We start from the raw sequence: 24774 nt of genomic DNA, 5'->3' as shown, positions 1-24774 counted from the left end.
TTCCTCTTCTCCCGGCTTTGCGGCATACCGATTTAACACTTATCTCATAATCGTCCCATCGTCTAGGATTGATGTGCATTCCTGATAATACACTCATATCCCCCATGGACCGGTTCATACATACGCAAGGAAGTTCAACATCCTACATTTTCTGAAAATCCAAAAATGGCGGTTGAAATTGTTTATTAAGACAGTACATATATTTGGTATGTATTTTTTTTCAGCGTCTAGCCATTAAAGCTAGCTAAGGAGGAAACATATGCCTATGCAGCCTGATTGGAGGATGCTTTATGTATGAGCCTAGTATTACCGGGAATGACATTCAGCGATTGTCATTCGGTCTATACTCCTGTAGTCTGAATGAATTGATGAGTCTTACTGACAAAATTACCGTTTTATGTAGAAAGAAAAATTTGGATTTTAGCGGGACTCATGTCTCATTCAGGTGGTCTTGTTCTCTCCAGCAGGTGGCAGCAGCTTAACAGAGAGTGAAGTCCCTCGAAATGACAAACCCAGGCCCAGTTCCATTTCAGTCCCTAGTACCTACGTCTTTTGGGGTTACTGATCTGGGAGGACTGGTATATATTATAATAATAAGAAGAAGAAGAATAGAACGGGTAGGGTTAAGGTGAAAGGGTAAGGTGCAGAAATGTATTAGTACCAATCTTGTTCTTTTTCATTGCGCAGGCTCTGCTGGCTTAATTGTTACCAGTGAGGAGGTATTCTAGACAAAGGCAGATTGTTATTTTTGATTATCTGAAAAACTTAACTGACCAAAAATAGAAATGCAATATGTAGTGTTAGTCCCATGTTTAATAAGCTAATATAAAATATCCCAGAAATATTCCATATGGACAAAAAGCTTATTTCGCTCAAATGTTGTGCACTAATTTGTTTACACCCCTGCTTAGTCATGTGAAATCCATAGATTAGTGCCTAATGAATTTATTTCCATTGACTGATTTCCTTATATGAACTGTAACTCAGTAAAATGTTTGAAATTATTGCATGTTTATTTCTGTTCAGTATATAACAGCCTGCACTAGCTCAGTGTTCCTGTGTATTCTAAAGTTTATGTAGTCCACTGCTTCATATCTCATGTAAACTTCTATAACAATAGTCTTACCTGGAACCAATTCACAGGCGATTAAGATACTTACATATTTTTAAGAATGCAGAGCACTATTTCATCTCACAAAAAGAGGATAGAATCATTCTAATGGTAGCACACAACTTTGAGACCGTATGCATCGAGCATCTCAGAGTAGCAGTGCTGATCTAGGATCAGCCCCCCCCTGTCCATGGAATCTTGGTCATGGTGATCTAAAAGACTAAATGTATCCTAAACAGCACTCCTACTCTGAGACGCTTGATACATATGGCCCCGGGTCTAGAAGACACAGTCGCAGCCATTAGTTTGCAAAGTATTTTTATTGTAAATGTTTACAATTCTCCACGTGAGGTTATAGTTTTGACGAGACAAAAAGAAATGATATTAAGGTAACAAAAATAAATACATCTGTTGAGTAAGACAGTGGGAAGGGTGGAGGCGAGTTGATGCAGAATTCCTTACTATGAATGAGCAGATTAACCGAGTTTTCATTCAATTAAACCTGCTTGAGAGATTTGAAAGAAAGACATCCTTGTCTGCCATTGTAACCATGAATCTTTTGCCATCTCTTACTCTTCAATCAAAAGCTACACAGGTATAACAGGTGAAAAATGTCTCTTGAAGTTTAGTCTCATCCTTCCTACATGGCTAAATGGTCCAAATGAATTGTGTGGACATCATTTCAGCAACAGAAAACATGGATTCGACAAGTGAGTTAGTTTCAGAGGAATGCTCATTGTGACAATAGCACAACCGCAGTACTATTAGGTTTGTTATATCTCAACCATAAAGCCAGTGTAGAGAAACATAATGAGCGATGCTAATAATCTGCTCACATAGAAAACATATCACAGGCTATATTGGCATCATAAAAGAACAAGAGTCAATAGCAATTGCTAAATCAACAGTGGCATAGGCTAAATTTTGCCAACCATTAGCATTATACACCCCCCCCAATTTGATAAGCTGAACAGTGGTAATAGCGCCACACACACACACACACACACACACACACACACACACACACACACACACACACACACACACACACACACACACACACACACACACACACACACACACACACACACACACACACACACACACACACACTTGCCAATACAGTAGGGTCAATGCTGAAACATGGGTTAAACATTTTAGTTGCACAGAGGGACACGGCCACTAAAAACAGGAAATGACAAGCAGACCGAGCCCCCACAGGGATTGTCGAGGTAACAGAATAACTGTTCAGACAGAATGTCACACATCACCAAACATTACACTCATTCATTCACTCACCTAATACTCTCTTCAGCTCCAGCTCTTTCTAACAGGGTTCAAATTAAATATTAACCCAGAAGAAAACACAGTTTGAAAGACTGTTTTAGAAGTGTAAAAATCACCTTTCTACATAAAAATACTGTTTGTTCCATTTATCCCCAGAGTTCCGATCAATATAACTGCAGATACTTAAATCTGACCTGAAAATAATATGACTAACATGTAGAGAAACATAATGCCTTTAGTGCCTTATACACACATAGTGGTCTGAAAAATACACGTGGAAAACCTCTTCTGCTGGTATATAAAAGTGCCACAGTCGGGCCATAGAGTCAGTGGTTATAGGCCCGCCTGACAAGTAGTGTTCATAGGTCAGTTTAAAATCCTTCAAGTGGTTTGGTCTTTCAACGCTTCTTCATGTGATTGTTGGCCTGTCCTTGTAAAGTCCTGTTAAAGCCTGCATGGATCTCCATATCAATTGTTGTCTCGACTGGCTCCCTTCCCTTGCCTCATTTCATCCATCCTCACGGATGTGAAAGAGCTGGCAAAGTGAGATCAAATTACCCTGGAACCTTCTAACATATTACTAGTACCCATCGTGACATGACAGGTCAGAGCAGATGAAGCAGAGAAAGACGAGGAGAGGAGACGAGGAGCGAAAGCTACTGTGGACCAATTAGGTTGCATTTAGACAGGCATTTGTCTTCACCATTTGGTCTTTTGACCAATCAGATCAGCTCTGAAAAAGTTCTGATGTGAAAAGATCTGATGTGACTGGTCAAAAAAATATTAGAATTGGGATGCCTATGTAAACATAGCCTAAGATGCAGACCGTGTCCAGTTCAGGATGAGCCGGTCTAAGCCAGGCTTCTCTGTCTGGGCTTGATTCTTGGGTAAAGCTGTTGAGAAAGATACACATACTGCTTATTAGATACATTGGAACATTATCAAACAATAATGAACCTCTTAATGCAAAGTTATTCAGTAAGGTTTAACTTGAGGAAACTCAGTTGTGACACTGGGACTCACCCCCAGAAGGTTCCGAGGGATGTACCCCTCGGTGTCGCCCATGCGCGCCCACCACCACTCGATCTCGTCCTCGTCCTCCCGGCGAACGATGGTCATGCAGTCACCCTCGCGGAACGCCAGCTCATCAGAATTGTCATTGGAGTAGTCCCACAGGCCGTAGACTACGGCCCTGTTCATAATGCCCATCTTCTCCTGCACTCCTGAAGGAAAGAGGAGAAAGAGGGTTTAGCAGAGCAAGGACACATACACTCATACAAAAATGTACAAAGCATACACACACAGAGATGTATGCACGCATACACACAAACTTTCCCCAGACATAACACTCAAGGCTATAGGATCAGTAGATATGTTGAGCTACTAACCGTAGAGGAACTGGGAGCACTGGATGTATCCCTCCTCCATCTCCTCACACTTATCTGCTGCCGTCTGCATGTCACTGTAGGTCATAGCAAACACCGCTGCTCCGGACTCAACCAGGAACTTACACACCTGCACGTTATTACAGGAGGCCGCGCAGTGCAGCGGAGTCCTGAGAGAGAATGAGAGAGAGGGAAAAGAAGAAAGATAAATGGAGGAAAATGGAGGAAAAGGGAGTGTGATATTAAGAGAAAAAATATATATATATATTCCAAAATACTTTCAAGTAAGAGTTCAAGTTGGACTGCAGTTTACAACACTCCTGTCACTGACTGCGATAAGAATCACAATCAGAGGTGTTGGTAGTATAGGGTCCACTCACCATCCATCACTGTCGGCTGCGTTGACGTTGACACCAAACTGCACCAAGAACTTGACGATCTCCGTGTGTCCGGCACAGACTGCGTTGTGGAGGGCTGTGATCCCCTCATCATTTGGCAGACTAGGGTCCTCCACCTGAGAGGGGAGAGAGAGGTGGATACAATTTCACAACTCGCTTTACACATAGAATATTTTACACCCACTTAATAAAAATTATAATCAGCTAAGACTACAAAACAAACATTAAGACCACAGTACTTCACTTTGAGAGGGATGGTTTACCAGCTGCCATTCTACCTGCTATTACAAAAACAACTTTACACATGTTCCTTCACTACACACAAGCCTGTTAAAAAGCACTTGTAAACATTGTTCGTCTATGAAAATCTTTGCTTACAAAATACCTTAATAGAGAGCCACTGTAGGGAATAATATACAGTATACATCTATACATACACAGACATAGTCTTACCTCGTAGATGATCCTCTGGACCAGGTCAAACTCTCCCTCCAGAGAGGAGTCCAGGAGCAGGGCCAGGGGGTTAAACTTCACCCTCATACCGTGGTCAATCCTTTCTGAGCCAGTCTTACGCAGGTTGGTCCTCTTCCCCTAATACAGACACACGGAGGTGACTACACTTTTCAAACAATGTCATGCCTTGATGAAGTCCCACAGCCACTGACACACACTCACAAGGAAATGTCTACGGATTTTAGCTAGTGCCCGGTCCCATCTGTGCTCAAACAGATAGAGAGATGATATATGGAGGTCCTTGAGCCACATTCCAAATCAATGCTCAGTTCATATGAATGGCCCACAATGCAACACCATGCTAAAGAATAATAAACACGTTGCAAAAACGATTCGATCGAGCATCCAGAGTATCCATTGAATGTGAATACCCTGGCTTGAAAGAGAGAAATGTTATGAGTGACCTGTTCCTTCAGCTCCTAGCTCAGTACTGAGCTTATTGTGAGATGACCAAATCAGTGAAAAAACAACTGGTTTCACTAAGTAACCTGATTATTACTCACCCAGATTATGGTTATTACTGGCACCATGAAAGAAAGGGCCCCTTTTGGGTCTTAACAGGGGCCCATTGGGTTCAGTGGAAGAGAGCAGGGACTGGGAGGCAAAAATGGATCAGACCATTCATCCACACTCCTAGGGTAGGACCTATTACTGACCTATTACTGGGTAGTATACCGTATTTTTACAATTTACAGGTAGTGATGCACAGACAGGTTTGGGTTTTTACTTTACCTTCTATAACGGTATATGAATGTTTGTTTAAATGTGGTACGTTGTGTATAACGTCAATTTTTATAGTTTACTTCACGCTTTTCACACAGACCTAGCCTTGTCCCGTCACTCAAGGAGCACATTTGTTGTTCCTCGACCACGAGGAACAAGGAGTCGCTAGAGCGCGATTGTAAAGCGACGAGCCTTGTAAATCGCAATTGCAACATTTGGTTAAAAATAAGGCTTGGATTGTTTGCCTACATCGTGCAGCCCTACGTGGCAGTGTGGAAATGATCTCAACTAAGTGCAGGAAATGTAGAAATTGAAATACGTAGAGTGGATGTGTTTGATCTGCTACTGTTGTTAAATGTGTCTGATCGCGAGCTGATGTTTATGAATGTCACTTAAAATGAAATGTATCATCATCATTAAGACAACAGTGTAACTTAGGTTTCTTACAGGTGGCAATGTGACCTGTCCGGTGACCTCTGGTGCCTGCATGCTGAGAGTGTCCTCCCCTAGGCTCTCCTGTCCAGCCCCGCTGGGGTACGGTGGTGGGGGGGTAGGGGGGGAACTCCTCCGTGAAAGTCTCTGGAGGAGGGGTCAGGCTGGGTGGACTGGGCTCCTCCATGCCAACAGCAGCAACAGGGGGCGGTGCGGGGAACAGGGGCTGGTCAGGTCGCGGTGCAGGATGGGCCGGATGGGGAGGCGGAGTGAACTCCTCTCGGTCTTTCTTTGGGATGGCTGGTGGGGGAGTGTGCTCTGCGGGGAGTGGGGGGGAGGAGGTTAGGGGAAGGGGGCAGGACTTCACAAGCCTCAAGTGTTGCACTCTCCGGTTGGCTGCTATCCCCACCAATCTGGGCCCCTGGAACACCAGGCCCTGCCCCTCCCTCCTCCTTCACAGCCTCGGGTGTGGTGGGCGTGGTGAGGACGGTCTCCATAGCAGCCAGTGTGGTCTTCTGGTATAGCAGTTTCTGGATGTTGGGCCCCGCGGGGCCCTCGGGCTCTGTGATAGAGCTGCGTTTCTTCAAGGGCCGTGGGGCGTTGTACAGCTTCTTCCTGAGGGCCTCCAGGTCCCCGTCGCTCTGGTGGCGGTAAGGGTTGGAGATGAAGGGCAGCAGCTTGGTGGGGCTGAGGGGACGAGGGGTGCGCTCTGTCTCCCCCTGCTGGCCCTCGGTGGGGGGGACATGGGGGGCCCCGTGGTCCACCTCAGAGTGCTGGTCTGGGGAGTGTCGCTGCTCGCAGTAAGGGTTCTCTGGGTGCTGGGGGCCTCCGCTGGGGATCACGGGCTTACCGTACACTTCACACACAGAGAGAGACACAGAAATAAACAGAGAGAATCGGTTAGGATTTAAAGCAAGCTTTATAAAAACAACAAAGAGACAACCTTTTTTCCTGCTAATAAACAATGACACACCAGGACCAGAGTTGGAGAACATGTAACATTTGAATAAACTTTTAAGAATATCATCCAGGCAGTATATAAAATAATTAAAAACATGAAAAAGATATGTTTTATTGTCACACACACAGGTGTAGTGAAATGTGTTGTTTTACAGGAAAGCCATAGTAGTATGTCGCCTCTTGAGCAAATTAGGGTTAAGTGCCTTGCTCAAGGGCACACTGACAGTTTTTACATGCCACTGGACCCGGCCCCTATCTGTTAAGGACCATGTGGTTGCTGCCCTTGTACCAGTCTCCCGACATTAACAGAAGCACCGCTGGGCCCCGAGGGACCCCCTTCAAGCTAATGAGCAGTCATTCTGACTGCAAAATTTAAAAACTTGGACATGAACTCACTAATAAAAACAGCAGCTCTGCTGTATTCTTTGACAGTCTCTCTCTGGTCATGGTTTTAAAAGTTATGAAATCTCACATATGCCAAACTTTGCTGTGGCCGAGGTCATGATTTGAGCTATTCGATTGATCAGCGCAGTAGGCACACTCAATTTAGCCACAGATCTCCCAGTCTGCCGGGTAGGTGGAGTGAATCTTTTCAGACAAATGAAATGCATCAAAATGGGGACACTTTGCCTACCTAGTGCGCAGGTCTTCTGAAACAAGTGCACCTACTGCCAACAGCGCAAAACACAAATAACACGGACAAAAGAGCACAAGCCTTTACGCCTTCATCATTGGCTTTTCTACAGAAATGTTTATTGATCGACTAGGAGTGCCTTGAAGATTAACCAGTCGATAGTGAATAACCGTTTGGTGACCACTGTACTAGCATCTTTTTCCTCCTCCGTTCTTCTCCCCTTTGTCCTCTGTACACATGCTGCTTTTCCTTCAGAAAAGCATGCATCACTACTTTGTTCAATTGCACAATGTGTCTTATTCACTTTCACTTGTAAATGTCCATCCACACTCACAAACATGACATGAGGTAGCTACTAGCTATGCTTGTATAACTTTAGGAACTGGATTTACCCATTTTTGCAATAAGTTTGTTCATTTTCGCTCGTTAGCATTTAGCTAACAGCGTGCATGTGATTTTTCTATTAGTTTGTGATAATTGTTAGCATTCTGGTAACAGAGGGCCAATGGGCTTTCTTGTATTTTTAGCACCCCGCCACATACATGCCCTGCTCCTGAAGATCTGGGACAAGGAAAAACTACCCAAAGAGCTCATGGATGCTCTTAGTGACCATCTTCAAAAAGGGAGACAAGGCAGAGTGTGGGAACTACAGAGGCATCTCCCTCCTGTCAACCACATGCAAAGTAGTTGCACATGTCCTTGCCAACCGACTGCTAGGCCAGTCTGAGGAAGTACTCCCAGAATCGCAGTGTGGCTTCCGCCCATCCAGTGGAACTGCAGATATGATCATCACAGCACGCTAACAACAGAAATGGTGGGAACAAAATCTGCCATTGTAAATGGCCTTCATAGACCTGTCTGTCGGCCCTGCATTAACCTGTTTGGGATAGGGGGCAGCATTTTCACGTTTGGATGAAAAGTGTGCCCAGAGTAAACTGCCTTCTACTCAGTCCCAGTTGCTAATATATGTATATTATTAGAATATTAGGATATAACACACACTGAAGTTTCTAAAACTGGCTGAATGATGTCTGTGAGTATAACAGAACTCATATGGCAGGTGATAACCTGAGAAATATCTAACCAGGAAGTGGGAAATCTGAGGTTTGTAGTTTTTGAAGATTTATGTTAAAAACATCCTAAAGATTGATTCTATACATCGTTTGACATGTTTCTACGGACTGTAACGGAACTTTTGGACTTTTCGTCTGCTCGTGCGTCATGAAGTTGGATTACTGGGCTGAACGCGCTGACAACAAGGAGCTATTTGGACATAAATGATTAACTTTATCGAACAAATCAAACATTTATTGTGGAACTGGGATTCCTTAGAGTGCATTCTGATGAAGATCAAAGGTAAGTGAATATTTATAATGGTATTTCTGACTTCTGTTGACTCAAACATGGCGGATATCCCTTTGGCTTGTTTTGTCGTCTGAGCGTCGTACTCAGATTATTGCATGGTTTGCTTTTTCCTGAAAGTTTTTTTGAAATCAGACACAGCGGTTGCATTAAGGAGAAGTATATCTATAATTCTAGTACTCTGGTGTTCAGTGAAATGCTTTGGAGCCATGGTTCACACATCTTTCTTGATTGACAAAGTCTTAAGACAAATAGCCAAATGACTCCAGACAGACAGTAGCCCTGATGAAGTCAGGAACAGAAGAGGAAACAGAAGGTAGTCTTACCACTGACAAATCCGTTGCCACGGCTCTGGCTCCTGTTGAGAGCCCCCTGCAAGGCCGGTGGGAAGGGCTTGCCTGGGGTGGGCTGCTGGGTGTACATGGAGTAGATGGAGCTGGCTGTCAGGGTCTGGGGCTTGATCAGGTCTTTAGGCAGCTCTGGGGTGAAGGGTCTGACGGTGGCGGCCGGAGGGGGGTCCTGCTTTGAGGGCAGGGGCAGGGTCTGGCTCTGGGAGGGGGGCAGAGAGACATGGGCCTGTGGGCCCCCCTGGGATTGCTGGTGCTGGATGGGAGGCTTGGCCTTGGGGAAGGTGCCTGTGTTGAAGCCTGGCTTGCCATAGGGGGCACCACTGTGTGCTTTGGGTTTACTGGCAACGGGTGGGGGAACCTTAACTGGGGGTTTAGCAGCAGACTGGGGAAAGGAGGATAGAGAGGAGCTGGTTAGACCACAGAGGAATGGCATGCACACACACACACACACACACACAACTGATCAAGGACAACTCCTGATGTTAAGTGTTCATGTTTAATACATGTTCAGTTTTCTGACATTCTGGGCACCATCCATTGGGTCTGCAGTAAAAATAGCTACGGGGCATTTTTGTTGAGATTAACAGTTCTGACCTGGGAGTCTCTGACCAGGTCGTCACTGCTCTGGTTCTTGCGGAGGGAGGCGGTGGGCACTTCAGTGGGCTCAAACATGGAAAAGGGACGCACCCTCCTGTCCTTCTTCATCTCCTCAGTCTCATCTACACACAACAACACAGGTGTAAAACATAACTATGCAAACATACAGGGAAAACAATAGCAACACCATATCTGAACTGTGTAAGTAATTAAGTGCATATTCAAGGGAAATGGCGATTTGAGTCTTCATGTTTGGGTGGGTTCGCGTATATGATTTGGCCACTACATATCTGGTCATCATGTTGTTGAGTCTACAGTCATACTTATGTGTGGTTGTTGTGGTGTGGGGGTGGTTACCTTGCTCTGTGTTGGGGTTGGGGTGAGAGGTCATTCTGGGCAGTGTGGAGGATGACCCATGAATACTGCTGTTGGGCTCTGGTCCAGAAGGGCCCCACTCTGACAATTTAGCTGAGAGAGGGGGGTGAGGGTGGTGGTTAGGAAGTTGTGGTTTAAGGGGAGTTTTCTAAAAATACTTTCAATTGAAACCAATGGAAGGCAAAATAGATTTAGAAAGGGTCTGGCCAAAGTGGGCTATATAGGAATACCCTGTGGCTATATAGGAATACCCTGTGGCTATATAGGAATACCCTGTGGCTATATAGGAATACCCTGTGGCTATATAGGAATACCCTGTGGCTATATAGGAATACCCTGTGGCTATATAGGAATACCCTGTGGCTATATAGGAATACCCTGTGGCTATATAGGAATACCCTGTGGCTATATAGGAATACCCTGTGGCTATATAGGAATACCCTGGGGCTATATAGGAATACCCTGGGGCTATATAGGAATACCCTGTGGCTATATAGGAATACCCTGTGGCTATATAGGAATACCCTGTGGCTATATAGGAATACCCTGTGGCTATATAGGAATACCCTGTGGCTATATAGGAATACCCTGTGGCTATATAGGAATACCCTGTGGCTATATAGGAATACCCTGTGGCTATATAGGAATACCCTGTGGCTATATAGGAATACCCTGGGGCTATATAGGAATACCCTGGGGCTATATAGGAATACCCTGTGGCTATATAGGAATACCCTGTGGCTATATAGGAATACCCTGTGGCTATATAGGAATACCCTGTGGCTATATAGGAATACCCTGTGGCTATATAGGAATACCCTGTGGCTATATAGGAATACCCTGTGGCAGGATCTTCTCTTTTCTCAGCAGAATTAGGACAGTACAGGAGCGCATAATGTGGTAGAAATAGCTAGTTCTTTCCATCTTTCTAATTTCCTCAGTAACTGATTTAGACCTGATCGGGCCAGCCGAAACCACATGGTTGTCAGACTGTCACTTCTTCTGGAGATAATGTGTTCGTTCCAACGGACCCATTTAGAATGCTGCCGAATCCAGAGTGGAAGGAGAATAGCAACAGGCACCGTTTAATTCAACCAACAGGCAGTATTGCCTCACAGCAACACATACAACAACAGGGATCTGGCAGAAAGAGAGATGACAATACTAAAGAAAAATGTTTCTTCCATAACAAACATATTTTCTCTCTCTCTCTCTCTCTCTCTCTCTCTCTCTCTCTCTCTCTCTCTCTCTCTCTCTCTCTCTCTCTCTCTCTCTCTCTCTCTCTCTCTCTCTCTCTCTCTCTCTCTCTCTCTCTCTCTCTCTCTCTCTCTCTCTCTCTCTCTCTCTCTCTCTCTCTCTCTCTCTCTCTCTCTCTCTCTCTCTCTCTCTCTCTCTCTCTCTCTCTCTCTCTCTCTCTCTCTCTCTCTCTCTCTCTCTCTCTCTCTCTCTCTCTCTCTCTCTCTCTCTCAACAAACCGCAGTGTTAAAGATTCGGTCCGTTATAGGCCAGAGAAGGGGGCCCAGTGTGGGCATGGTGAGGGGTGCAGGTATGGCTGGACGGGGCCAGGCAAGGACACTCCCCGTCGATGGAGGAAAGCTCTAGAGGGTTTTGAACCGGCTACAGATTCACCTCTTTCCTCCCCTAGGTCTCCCTATTTTTTTCCCAGATTACTAAGAATATACACCAGTTTCATTTAAGGACCAACAGATGTACAGCCGTGCCACATAGATTGCAAAATAGTTGGGAAGAGATTTTCAGCTTTTCTTACCCACCGCATATTGGCTCATCACGCAGAAGTGATTGCATGTAACATCACGGCAGACTGGGGAAAACCTGTTACTTTAACTCCTGTTTTTCCCTCATTTTGCACTGAAGAGGACATGTAAAGGAAAAGATGGACAGATGAAATGACTAGTTTTGAGTTCATATCATAAATGTTTATTGATGCCTCTCCCTGACACATGTGCACTTGCACACACACACCTCCTACCAGGGGAGTTCTTTAAGGCGGACTGAACGAGTGAGTGTTCAAGTGCATGAGTAAGGCCGAGTCATTCTGTAGATAATTAAAAAAGACCAACCAATGCGCTTTAACTGGTTTTGTGTGTCATTAGTGTGGCATTTATGCAACCTGACTGAATCAAAGCTCTTATTGTCAGTGTTTGGGTCAATTTCCTTACATTTAAGTAAATTCAAAAAGTGAATGAAAATTAAATTCATGAGTTAAAAAGACCTCATGGGAAATAATCGGTTGACTGAATATGAAATGGAAATTGAGGACAATATCTCCCCCGGTATTCTATTCAGCCCAACAATTGAGTCAAATCCATTTCTCACTTGTGAGTAAAATAGTACCGGATTTGTCATTCCTACTCAGAAGCATTGTAGAATTTGGCTAGGGTAATCTGACCATCGTATCAATTTGCACTACTCTCCCCTCTGGTGGAATAAGTATGTCATTACAGGAAGGAATGACTACTCTACTAAAGGCTTCCTTCCACATGCCAAGAAAAATGTAATTGAAGAATCCCTACTGTTGACCAATGACTGACGAATGGGTGTAGACTTCGGCTACCAAAATTTGTTTGCATGAACAGCCGAACAAAAAACCTTGCTGAAGACCAAAACCCAGCTAGCACAGTGGATCTGGGCCGATTCCGGCTGAAAGTCGGAGCACTCGGCTGAGAGTCGGAGCACTCGGCTGAGAGTCGGAGCACTCGGCTGACGTTATGTGGCCTGAGTCTGGGCCGCCTTTGGCAGTATTACTTATGGCTAAGATGTAGGGATTCAGCTCAGGCCGATTCCAGTGATAGTTATCTGGCCCAAATGTATTACTTGGGGCTTGGGCTGATTGGGGCTACTCTCTGGCAGATGATTACACAGGCTGCTTTATATAATTAATTAGCATTTAATCAATTAATTATTTTTCCACATTTTCCTCATTGTTTCTGTGATCATAAAATACAATTAACATTTAAATGAAATTCTTTAACAGTCCTGTGTAGTGTTTTAGTATTTTGATACTTGTGCAAGGCAATTGATGAGCAGTAAAAACTTTGTGGATGGAACTTCCTGAGTGGCGCAGCAGTCTGTGACACTGCGTTGCAGTGCAAACTGCGGTTCTACAGATGCTGGTTCGAGACCCGTGCCGGCCGCGACTGGGATACCCATGAGGGGACGAACAATTGGCCCAGCGTCGTCCGAGTTATGGGAGGGTTTGGCCGGCCTGGATGTCCTTGTCCCATCACCCTGTAGTGACTCCTGTGGCAGGCTTGGCGAATGCACGCTGACACGGTCACCACGTGTATGGTGTTTCCTCCAAGACAAAATGTTTTTTTTTTGTGGATGGGTATAATTTATATGTATAAAATGTATAATAGTACTATTTAAAATGACTAAATCCGGTAATTTTGTATACATTAAATTTGCACCGGGTCGCTTCTGGGGGGGATTCTGGTAAGATGCCAGCAAAGTCAGCTGAATTCTGGTAGACTGAAACAGCCCGATGTACTTGGGACGATTCTGGGCAGTCATTCATTTTGATTCCGGGCCGAGTCTGACACCGGGCTGATTCAATCAGTTCCGGCTCCCCGGAAGAGGGCCGCTTCTGGGTGTGGAAGGAACAGAAACATCACAGAATGGCATCATAATATATGCACAAATAGTTCTGAACTGTTTCGGATGGGATTCATGTAGATGCCTTTAGTGCCAATGTAAAGGTAATAGCCAAAATAATGGAAACACAAGTACATTAATGATACAACGTTTTGGAAAGCAGGTGCTTACACACAGGTGTGGTTCCTGAGTTAATTAAGCAATTATCATCCTATCATGCATAAAATGTTGGGCAGGCCATTATTTTGGCTATGCCCCCATAGGATGACAGTGCCCCCATCCACAGAGCACGAGTGGTCACTGAATGGTTTGATGAGCATGTCAACGATGTAAACCATATGCCATGGCCGTCTTAGTCACCAGATTTCAACACAAATGAACACTTATGGGAGATTCTGGAGCTGGGCCTGAGACAGAATATTCCACCACCATCAACAAAACACCAAATTATGGAATTTCTCAGGGAAGAATGGTGTCACATCCAACAGTGTTCCAGACACTTGTAGAATCTGGGCATTGAAGCTGTTTTGGCCCCTCCTATTAAGACTATGTTGGTGTTTCCTTTATTTTACCTGTAGATTAGGTAAATTCATAGTAGCTATCTGACCAATCTGAAGAGGATACTACTGAGGTTTCCCTGGTTCAACCTCAATGCACAATCACACAGCAACATGAGGGCTGGTATTCCACCCTGGCAGACACAAGTCACCATTTAGTGGTGGAAGAATTATGGATAAGGAGAAGGTAGGCTATCATCTCAGACGGGCACCACAACACAGCAACATAACCACTGATTCAAGGTCTGGTATCTTTTCAATCGCCTGAATGGTTCAGGTTCAAATTAGCAGGGTAATGGGATACTAGATCTTTGGTTAGGGGCATTGGTAGAGGAAGTAGCCACACCAGAGCACCAAGTCCATAGGTTACCTTCGGTTGTAAAAGCTCAGAGTCACTTTACAACTGGAGCCCATCTACCAACCGGGGTATCTCAGAATCCTCAGCTCCTGTTCAGGGTGGGGAACTCAGTCACATGTCAAACTTCTTACAAGCTGGTCATCTGGATTTTATGCATCACTCAGCTGAGGTGGAGATATAGAGTACCTTCATTAAAAGGAAACTGTGAGCGTAAGAGGTGGAGTGGAGACTTGTCAGAAGAATTGTCAGGCAGACGTTTGCCAGGGCCAAGAGGTAGGAAGTGAGAGGGGAAAGGTGAAATGAACATGTGTAAGGTTAAGGTGGTCCTTCTGTAGCTCAGTTGGTAGAGCATGGCGCTTGCAACGCCAGGGTAGTGGGTTCGATCCCCGGGACCACCCATACGTAGAATGTATGCACACATGACTGTAAGTCGCTTTGGATAAAAGCGTCTGCTAAATGGCATATATTATATTATTATTATAAGGTCACTGTCACACCTGTGTTGGCCTTGCCCTGGGGATCTGGTTGTGCAGGCATGTTAGTGGTGGCGTCGGGGTAGACAGCAGGTTTGACCAGCAGCTCGTGTCTCACTGGGCCGCGAGGCATGGTGGACGACTGGATGTACGGGCCGACAGCCGCCACACGAGAAGGACCCTGATGCTGCTGCTGACTCCCCGGACAATCAGAGGGCAGCTAGAGTGAGAAAGAGAGATGGAGAGAGGAAGAGAGAGTTAGACAGACAGTTCAGAGCAAGCCAAACAGACAGATCCAGCTTGTCATCAGTGTGGAGGAACAACAGGGTCACTCACTGACAGATGTAAAAGAGTGAAAAGTACAGCACAAAAACAGAAATAATACATTTTTTTAAGCATCTCCCTCAGCTTAGTAGTAGATTAAGCTGTTAGTCTATTTGCCACTATCCTCAATACACAAGTTATGGATGAAAATATGATAAAAGCTCATTTAAGGGGGCTAAACAGTGTTGAAAAATACTCCAACTCCCCACATAAAGCCTGATCAAGTTGAACTCTGAAACATTTAGAAATAAAACACAGACTAAACTATCAGCTCTCTTTTACGTTCCAATATAACCTAAGTCTTTCGCTGAAAGTTTTTGGTTCAGAAAAAAACTTTAGCAGTTGTGTAAAATGAAGTCTTACGCAACAGAGCAGATTAAATAAGTCAAGCCCTTTAAAACAAGATCAAATCAACTGCACTCCGCTACTGGAAACAGAAATGCAGATAATCCTACGGCTGCTGCTGCTCTACCAAGTCATGCTGAAGAGATCAGTGTGTGTCTATGTCAGGTCCAGCTCTGCCATTAGTTACTGTACCTGGGGATGAGCGTCTTTTGAAGCCCTCTCCTTACCAGGGTAGCCATTCTTGAGAAAAACAAAAACACAAAATGCAACAGCAGTTGAACACACTAGTAGTCAAACCCCATACAAGAACATAAGTCGCTATTGATCAGTTCCTCCCATATGTTCAGACAGAGCGAGGTGAGGTGATTCTAGGCTGGCGTTTCGCAACCAATGTGTTTGAAACATGCCTTCCAGGTGATGTCAGACAGACCCTTGCTGTGTCGTTGGCCAGAGAGAAGGGTAAATGTAACAGCTCTTTGTGGCCGCCTGAAAAAGCCCTGCTCATTATAATTCGGGGCAGACTGTCACTAAATCCCCTCCTCAAAGAGTCCTGCTCTATTCAGCCTTCAGCTTCTTTGCTTTCATCTGTAATAACTACAGTACATACATATTACACTTTAACCTCTTCAGATCTCTCCCTTTCTTTACCTCAGCTCTTCCCTTCAACATAGGAGGACTTCAAAAGATGGTGGACTTCTTTAATAATGTATTACATTATTTTCTACTGGTTGTAACTGACAATTAACCTGTCAGTCTATGTTGTTGTTTTTTGCTTGAATTGCTTACGTGTTCGCTATGTGGGGGAAATGGTAAGACAAGCAGAACTACGTGTAACGGGGATTATTATCGTAGCAACACACTTGTCGAGTGAATGCAATCCCACGCTGGGTTATGGCTATGTCTTCGGGTGTAGTTCGTAAAGGTTGAAGCGTGTATGTTAGGATTGTAACGTTATAATAATTAAGGATGAAGCGTACATTCATGCCAGGAATAAAACATTTTTTGATTTTCTCCCTTCTGTAATAAGCAGCCAATTAAGTATTTTTCCTTTGTATGTAAGCACTTCAGTGTTATATCAAGCTAATAAGTGACTCATAAGACAGTTGTAAGAGTGTGCGTAACTGTATTTTCATTTATTTTATAGTTCTCATGGAAGGTGATAATTCTGACTAAAACTACAGAATAAAACCGCCAGTTAAAATCAAGGAACGGTTGTGCTCGTGGTTACTGGAGGGAGCTACAGTGAGAACTCAATGCTCTTCACGAGCAAGAGAGAAAGAAGAATCTCACCCAGCTGTAAAACGTCTACAAGATTCCCAAATCCTGGTAGACCCTGTCATCTGCCAGATAAGAGTTTTGCACCTACCTGCAACCTAAGAAGAAAATCTCCACATAAGGAAGTGTCGTGAAGCAGCATAAGGTCAATGCTAACAGGAAGGTCAGACAAGCAAGTACAAGTCAAGTTGTTTGAAGGTGGTCCTAGCCTTCTGAACAGCTAATAAGAGGCTAAGTTTACAATTCGTAAAGGAGATAGTTGTGCATTTCATCAAGACTTGCTGGTATTATGCATCTGCTCTAGCTATCTGAATGTATCACTGGTATTACTGGAAAAATATTATTTGATACTTACTAAAGAATATATATATAGCTACAATACATTAAGAGTTAGCGTACACCTATTAATTATATTTTCACCTGTAAGTTAGGTGTAATTGTTTGGTAAAGTGTTTGTTCAAGCTTTTGTTACAAGCGTTATAAGTGTTTATATCATGTAACGAGGTTTAAATGACAGTGAATTAGAGTATTCTTTTAAATTTTACCTTTATTTAACCAGGCAAGTCAGTTAAGAACACATTCTTATTTTCAATGATGGCCTGAGAACAGAGGGCTAACTGCCTGTTCAGGGGCAGAACGACAGCTCGGGGTTTGAACTCGCAACCTTCCGGTTTCTAGTCCAACGCTCTAACCACTAGGCTACCCTGCCGCCCCGGCATACTTATCCAAACCTTATCTAGAATGTCAGTAAGAGGTAGTTTCACTAAAGGTGACAGGGGATGAGATGGGTCAAGTTGAGCAGCAACACCTCGGGAACATCAAACCTTCATCACAACAAACAGAGCAGCAGGAAGAGATCCAGACCAGTGTGGAGTCATGGCTGCCAGCGAATGATGATACAGAGGCTGCTAATGAGACATCACAACAAGAGCCACGAAGAGGTGAGAGGGTCCGCAGGTTAACTGAAACAGGCAGAGAACTGAGTGACGAAAGGTAGAGACAGCTTTGACGTCGTTTCAGGGTCAGCTATGAGAAATGGAAGGCTCTGGTAAAAGGAGGCAAAACGGTCACTGACAGGCTGTTGCTCTGAAGACCTACTACAAGATCTCCTAAGAAATTGTAGCCATACCTCTACAGAGCTAAACCTTGACTATGTAAATTTGCGTCAAATCGACATTCCCGACAATGATATACGCAGCAGAGTTGATACTTGCGAAGCAATTACAAGGTCTATTATCAAGAATGTAAGGTGTCAGTTAGAAAGCAGGGAAGAAGGTCAAAGTAACCAAATAGAAGAGCTGCGGTGGAATGAGAGCAATTCCTTGTGCATGTCCGAACTCTCACATAAGTCAAGTCTCAACTATCAGCACTCAATTGCTTTCTCCCAGTCTCAAAGCAACTCAAAAGGTCACCTCCGGATGCTCAAGTGTGTCATCTGTCAAGAGACAAGAGGCTGCGGCAGAAGTTGCTGCTAACCATGCAGCTTTAGAAGTAATGGTTAAGCAAGAATGCCAACTAGTAGAGCTTCAGAGACTTGAAGATGAAGATAAGAAGAGGACAGCGGAGTGTACGAGCAAGATGAATACTCAGAGGAAGAGAAGAGAGAACTACTCTAACTGCAAATCTGTGAAAGAGAAAGAAGTCATGCACAGACGTTGTTCATTTCAGAGTCTCTCACCACAACATGTTGTGACAAGCAGACAACAAGAAAATGGCACCAAGACCATGGTCAGGTTACGAACGGAATCCATCAGAGTAAGCCGCCTCCCCAGAACCAGAACCAGTAACATTCAACGGAGAACCACTCTCTTTCACCGACTGGAAGGTCTCTTTTTAGACTCTGATAGACAGGAAGAACATACCAGCAACTGAGAAAATATACTACTTAAGAAAATATGTTGGTGGGCCTGCCAAGAAGACCACCGTAGTTACTTTCGGTTAGGAACAGAGTCAGCCTACCATGCTGTGTGGACGATTCTTGAAGAAAGGTACGTAAACAAATTCCTTATCGACAAGTCCTTCAGAGATTAGCTCAAAGCATGGCCTAAGATAGAAACCTTGTAGACTTTCTTCGCAGCTGTGAGGCTGCTATGTCTCAGAATAAGGGCCTTGGGGTGCTTAATGACTGTGATGAAAACCAAAAGATCCTCGCTAAACATCCAGATGGCCTAACTTCAAGATGGAATACAAAGGTCATAGACATCTTAGAAGAAACTGAGACCTTTCCTAGCTTCGGCAAGTTTGTGAAGTTTCTCACGAGAGAAGCCAAGATCGCTTGCAATCCTGTAACATCCCTATACGCTTTGAAACCAAGTGAAGATGTGAAATCTAAGACGCCAAGGATTCAAAGCCCTGGAGCAAGGGTATTAGCAACTAATTCTGATGAAAAAGGTACTGTTACTAGTTGTGTCTTCTGTGAGAAGTCAGGTCACAGTCTCCACAAATGTTGGAAGTTCTTGGATAAGCCCACCACAGAGCGACAGAAGTTTGTTCAAGGAAATAAATTGTGCATCGGCTGTTTAAGGCCTGGGCATCGTTTGAAAGATTGTGATAACAGGAACACCTGTGACATGTGTCAGAGGAGGCATCCATCCTGCATGAACAAAGATCGTAGTAAAGAAAGGTCAAGGGATAAGAAAGAGCCCCCACAAGATAAGGAGACAAGAGCGTCAAGTGAGGCCATATCTAACAGAGTCGTAAGGGACATTAACACCACTCAAACCTCCACAATCATTCCAGTATGGGTGTCAACCACAAGCGAGCCAGATTGTGTAGTTCTCATGTACGCACTTCTTGACACCCAGAGCGACACCACTGTTATCCTTGAAGAGACAACAAAAGCTCTCAATACAAGGAAGGAGCCAGTACAACTGAAACTCTCTAGAATGGCTTCAGGGAATACCATTGTGCCCTGCCAGAAGCTGTCTGGTTTGCAGGTTAGAGGGTTTTTCTTGGAGAAGAAAATCCCTCTGCCAATGACCTACTCGAGAGTTTATTACCGCAAACAGAGATCATATTCCCACTCCAGAGACTGCAAGAACACGGTCTCATCTTGAACACATTGCAGAGGAGATTGCTCCTCAACAGAACTATGATGTCGGCCTCTTAATTGGCTACAACTGCTCCCAGGCTTTCCTTATAAGAGAACGTGTGTCTGTAAGGGAAATCAGCCTCTTGCTCAGAGAACAGACCTTGGCTGGAGCATAGTCGGCCGTGGAAAGCCATGCATCAACTATGGCGATGCTATTGGAGTGAGTCATCGGGTTATCGTTAGACAGGTGATGCCAAGACTTCAATCTTCTTCCAACCTCACAAATTAAGTACACTATTTTTGTAGAACACACGTAAGAGAGGTAATGACAGCACTGGACATTATCAAGACGCTTGAATCTGACTTCAACATGAGAGCCGCAGAAGAGGACCTCATATCTCAAGAGGATATCTGGTTCCTGACAAAAATGAAAGCAGGCATCAGATGCAAGGACAATGGACATTACGAGATGCCTCTGCCGTTTAAGGAAGAAAGACCCAACCTGCCGAACAATAAGACATGTGCAGTTCACTGTCTCAAGTGCCGTGAAAAGAGGATAAGGAGAGACAAGTAGTATTACAAGGACTACACAACCTTCATGGAAGAGACCATAGGTTGTGGAGATGCTGAGAAGGTCTCCGATGATGAAATTAACAAGCATCCGGCATGGTACATCCCGCACCATGGGGTTTATCACCCACAAAAGCCTGGGAAGATACGAGTCATCTTTGACTGCTCAGAGAAGTTTAGAGAGACGTCCTTGAATAACCATCTCCTTACTGGTCCAAAGTTGACAAACACATTGCTGGGTGTCCTTTGCCGTTTCCGTAAGGGTCCAGTCACAATCATGTGTCACATGGAGCGCATGTTCCACCAGTTTCATGTGAAAGCAGAAGACCAAGATTATCTGCATTCCCTTTGGTGGGAGAACAGAGATCTAGAGTCTCAAATCTCAGTGTATCGTATGAAGGTCCACTTGTTCGGCACAGCTTCATCTCCTGGTTGCGCCAACTACGATCTCAAACATATTGCTGCCAAAGGATGAGGAAGCTTCAGCGAGGAGTCTATCCAGTTTATAGAAAGGAACTTTTATGTTGATGATGGGTTGATAAGCGTATCGTCTGTAGCTGAAGCGGCCCAGCTGGTGAAAGAAGCAAGGGAGCTTTGCAGCATCGGCAAACTTCGGTTGCACAAGTTTATCTCCAACAGCAATGAATTTATAGCTACAATTCCCAAAGAAGAACGTGCAGAGGGTATCAAAGACCTGGATATGGCTCTGGGTGAACCACACACGGAGAGAGCACTTGGTGAACTCTGGTGTGTCGCATCAGACAAGTTCCAGAGTGCTCATACCTCAGAACAATCAGCACAGCAGGATAAGTCCATTGCTCCCTAGTTATGGGGAAGTGGAGAGTCGCCCCTTCCAAGGTTATGACCATACCACGACTGGAACTTTCAGCAGCGGTGGTAGCTGTTCGAACAAGTGTCATGCTCAAAAAGGAGCTAGAAAAACAAGGTCTACAGGAATACTTCTGGACAGAGTTTTAGCACTGCAGATTGGAGGGAGGTCTAATGGCATAGAATGTGTTTTGCTTAGTATACACTTTCATCCAAAGCAGTTTACAAAGCAGACTATTTGTGACTTGTTTCAGGAAACTAGGCGTATGTCGTACGTCACTACTTCACAGCATTTGAATGTAAACATTTATTTTTGATCAGAATGCGTTTTTTGTCAGAAATGCCTTGATAACAAACTTGTATTCCATCAATAAATATGAAAACAATTATTAAATTACGAGCCTAGTTGGTTTAGCCACGGATACATACAGTAACCTTCCTGCTAGCCATGATTGGCTGAGATAATGAATGGGCTGGACATGTCGAGAGATGAGTTTGGATTGGTCTGCCATGTAGCATGCTTCTGTCTATAACATGAGTGTTGACACTTTTTTTTTTCTTTTCTACCTCACTGTTTTTGAAATAAATAAAGTTAGCCATTGAGAACAAAAGTTTCTACTTTCCTCAACAACATTGATGCTCTGAATTTCCAACAGATCAGTTGGAAAAAGTGATGGGCTACTTTCTGCACACACCACGGTCAATGTGAACCGGAGTGACTTGACACAACGCTGGTCAAACAATATGTAGCTACAATTAAAATGGAGTTAAATGGTTCCAGTCTGCCGTGAAGCATTCATCCATGAAAACAGGTAAGAGTCTAGCTATATTTTCAGATATGTTTATAATTTTGTCAGAAAGTAATTTTTAATTGCAAGTTAAGGCATACTGTTAGTTAGCGAGGAAACGTTAGCTTGCTGGCTCACTAGCTAACATTACTTGTATGATATGTGTAGTGATATTTTTAAAATCAGAAACTCATTTGCATTGCTAGTAATAGCCTAATGTTAGCTAGCTAACATTGAACCTACTTTGTTAGCTTTAGCTGCCTACAAATTCATACTACATCTATGACAATGTTTGTATTGGTAGTAGTATGAGTTGGGATTATGCAGGTTCGTTGATTAGCTAGCTAGCTACCTAGCCAGCTACATGTCTAAACAAAAAATCTCCACTTCAAATGGATTATTACATGACCCATTAAATTAGCCAGGTGTGTCTGGGGTTGATTGCGGCCATCTACTGGATTTCATGAACATGTGTACATGTCTAGACAAGTGTAACCCATCCATTTAGCTAGATGTGTATGGGGGGTGGTTATAGCATTTCCATCAGATGACCCATCAATTTAGTGTGTCGGGTAAGCGTAATCTATTAATAATAAAATATTTATAAAATATTTTTATCTGGACACTTCTGTTTTTGATATTGCTACTATGCAAGTAACCACTTCACTGTACCGCTGACACCTGTATCCTGTGCATGTGACAAATTAACATATATTTTATTTGATTACCACATGGCCTCACATGTGAATCCTTAAAGAGTTGGGTGGGGCTTAAGAGGGTGTGAACGATACTGAATGGGTTTAGACAAAGAGATCTCCAGTAGTTGTACCAAAACATTCAAGGGACATTTTCTCAAAAGTGGGGTTACAAGTTTATCAACTTTAAAACCAGAATTACTTTCCTATTGTTCCTCAACTGCAGTGTACGATATACCATGCTCTAGCTCTGAGTTTATTTTATCTAATGTAAAAAAACACACACTTTCTAATGTTGCTACATAAGACCGAATCAAGGCAGTCGGTCACATTTGCACATATACAGCTTAATATATACTTTATGACATTCTCTATGCAAATATCATATGAACCAGGGAATATTGTGATCTGTATCATGCACACTTTTAAGGAAACATTTTCAACTACATCATCTCCAGCACCATACCAAAATGTGAAAATGGTGAGTTTCTATGTTAAGTAAAAAATAAATAAAAAATTAAGTGTTTCTGGTGACACCATCTGTGTGTCACTGCATCCTGTGATTTAACCGACTATGAGTAGGCAAAGGTTTGCAGTAGTTGGTTAAAATCACATAATACACACCAGATGGTTTTCCGATGACATTATCTAAAAACACTGTGTGTATCTTTAGGACTACAACACATAGAATCCTGGCATTTTCACATAATATGATGTTGCTGTTTGGGTGGTGCAGGAGATTAACATTTGGGAAATGTCCCTTTAAATTATAAAACTTGGATTAGTAGGCATAAAGTTACTCAACTGGACAGATAAAGTGCCTTCAGAAAGTATTCACACCCATTTACTTTTCCCACATTTTGTCGTGTTACAACCTGAATTGAAAATGGATTCAATTTAGATGTCTTTGTCACTGGCCTACACACACAACACTCAATAATGTGGAATTGTGTTTTATGACATTTGTTACAACTAAGTTAAAAATGAAAATCTGAAATGTCAACCCTTTGTTAAGGCAAGCCTAAATATGTTCAGGGGTAAAAATGTGCTTAACAAGTTACATAATAAGTTGTGTGTGCAATAATAGTGTTTAACATAAATGTTGAATGACTACCTTATCTGTACCCCACACATACAATTATCTGTAAGGTCACTCAGTCATGCAATGAAATCAACCACAAAATACCAGGGAGGGTAGCTACAGTATTGGTCGATGGATAAAAAAAACAGATATTGAATATCCCTTTGAGCAAAGTGAAGTTATTAATTACACTTGGGTTGGTGTATCAATACACCCAGTCACTAAAAAGATACAGGTGTACTTCCTAACTCAGTTGCCGGAGAGGAAGGAAACCGCTCAGGGATTTCACCAGTTTATAGGCTGTGATTGGAGAAAACTGAGGATGGATCAACAACATTGTGGTTACAAAGTGTTATGTTTGGGGCAAATCCAATACAACACATTGCTGAGTTACACTCTCCATACTTTCAAGTATGGTGGTGGCTGAATCATGTTATGGGTATGCTTGTAATTGTTAAGGACTGGGGAATGTTTCAGGATTTCTTTAAAAAGAATGGAGTTAAGCACAGGCAAAATCCGAGAGGAAACCTGGTTCAGTCTGCTCACCATCTGACACTGGTAGATTAATTCACCTTTCAGCAGGACAATAACCTAAAACAAAAGATCAAATCTACACTAGAGTTGTTTGCAAAAACTTGACTTGGACTTAAATCTACAAGAAAATCTAAGACCTGAAAATGATGGTCAAGCAATGATCAAAAACCAAT

At 43.4% G+C, this 24774-nt stretch overlaps 1 protein-coding gene across 1 annotated transcript in view; it reads right to left on the bottom strand.

Annotated features, from left to right (window-relative positions):
• Positions 1-1412: 1412 nt before the first annotated feature.
• The window catches only part of LOC124038250 (apoptosis-stimulating of p53 protein 2-like), a 60793-nt gene continuing 37431 nt past the window's right edge, over positions 1413-24774 (bottom strand). Inside the window, 13 exon segments of the mRNA XM_046353875.1 lie at positions 1413-3291; positions 3422-3621; positions 3787-3953; positions 4164-4297; positions 4635-4772; positions 5865-5966; positions 5968-6167; positions 6280-6705; positions 9132-9537; positions 9750-9874; positions 10110-10220; positions 15155-15350; positions 15992-16039. Coding sequence (XP_046209831.1) covers positions 3250-3291; positions 3422-3621; positions 3787-3953; positions 4164-4297; positions 4635-4772; positions 5865-5966; positions 5968-6167; positions 6280-6705; positions 9132-9537; positions 9750-9874; positions 10110-10220; positions 15155-15350; positions 15992-16039 — 2295 coding nt within the window. The 3' untranslated portion in view covers positions 1413-3249.

Source organism: Oncorhynchus gorbuscha, linkage group LG06 (assembly GCF_021184085.1).
Source record: "Oncorhynchus gorbuscha isolate QuinsamMale2020 ecotype Even-year linkage group LG06, OgorEven_v1.0, whole genome shotgun sequence".
NCBI lineage: Eukaryota > Metazoa > Chordata > Actinopteri > Salmoniformes > Salmonidae > Oncorhynchus > Oncorhynchus gorbuscha.
This window is presented reverse-complemented; position numbering and strand designations above follow the sequence as displayed.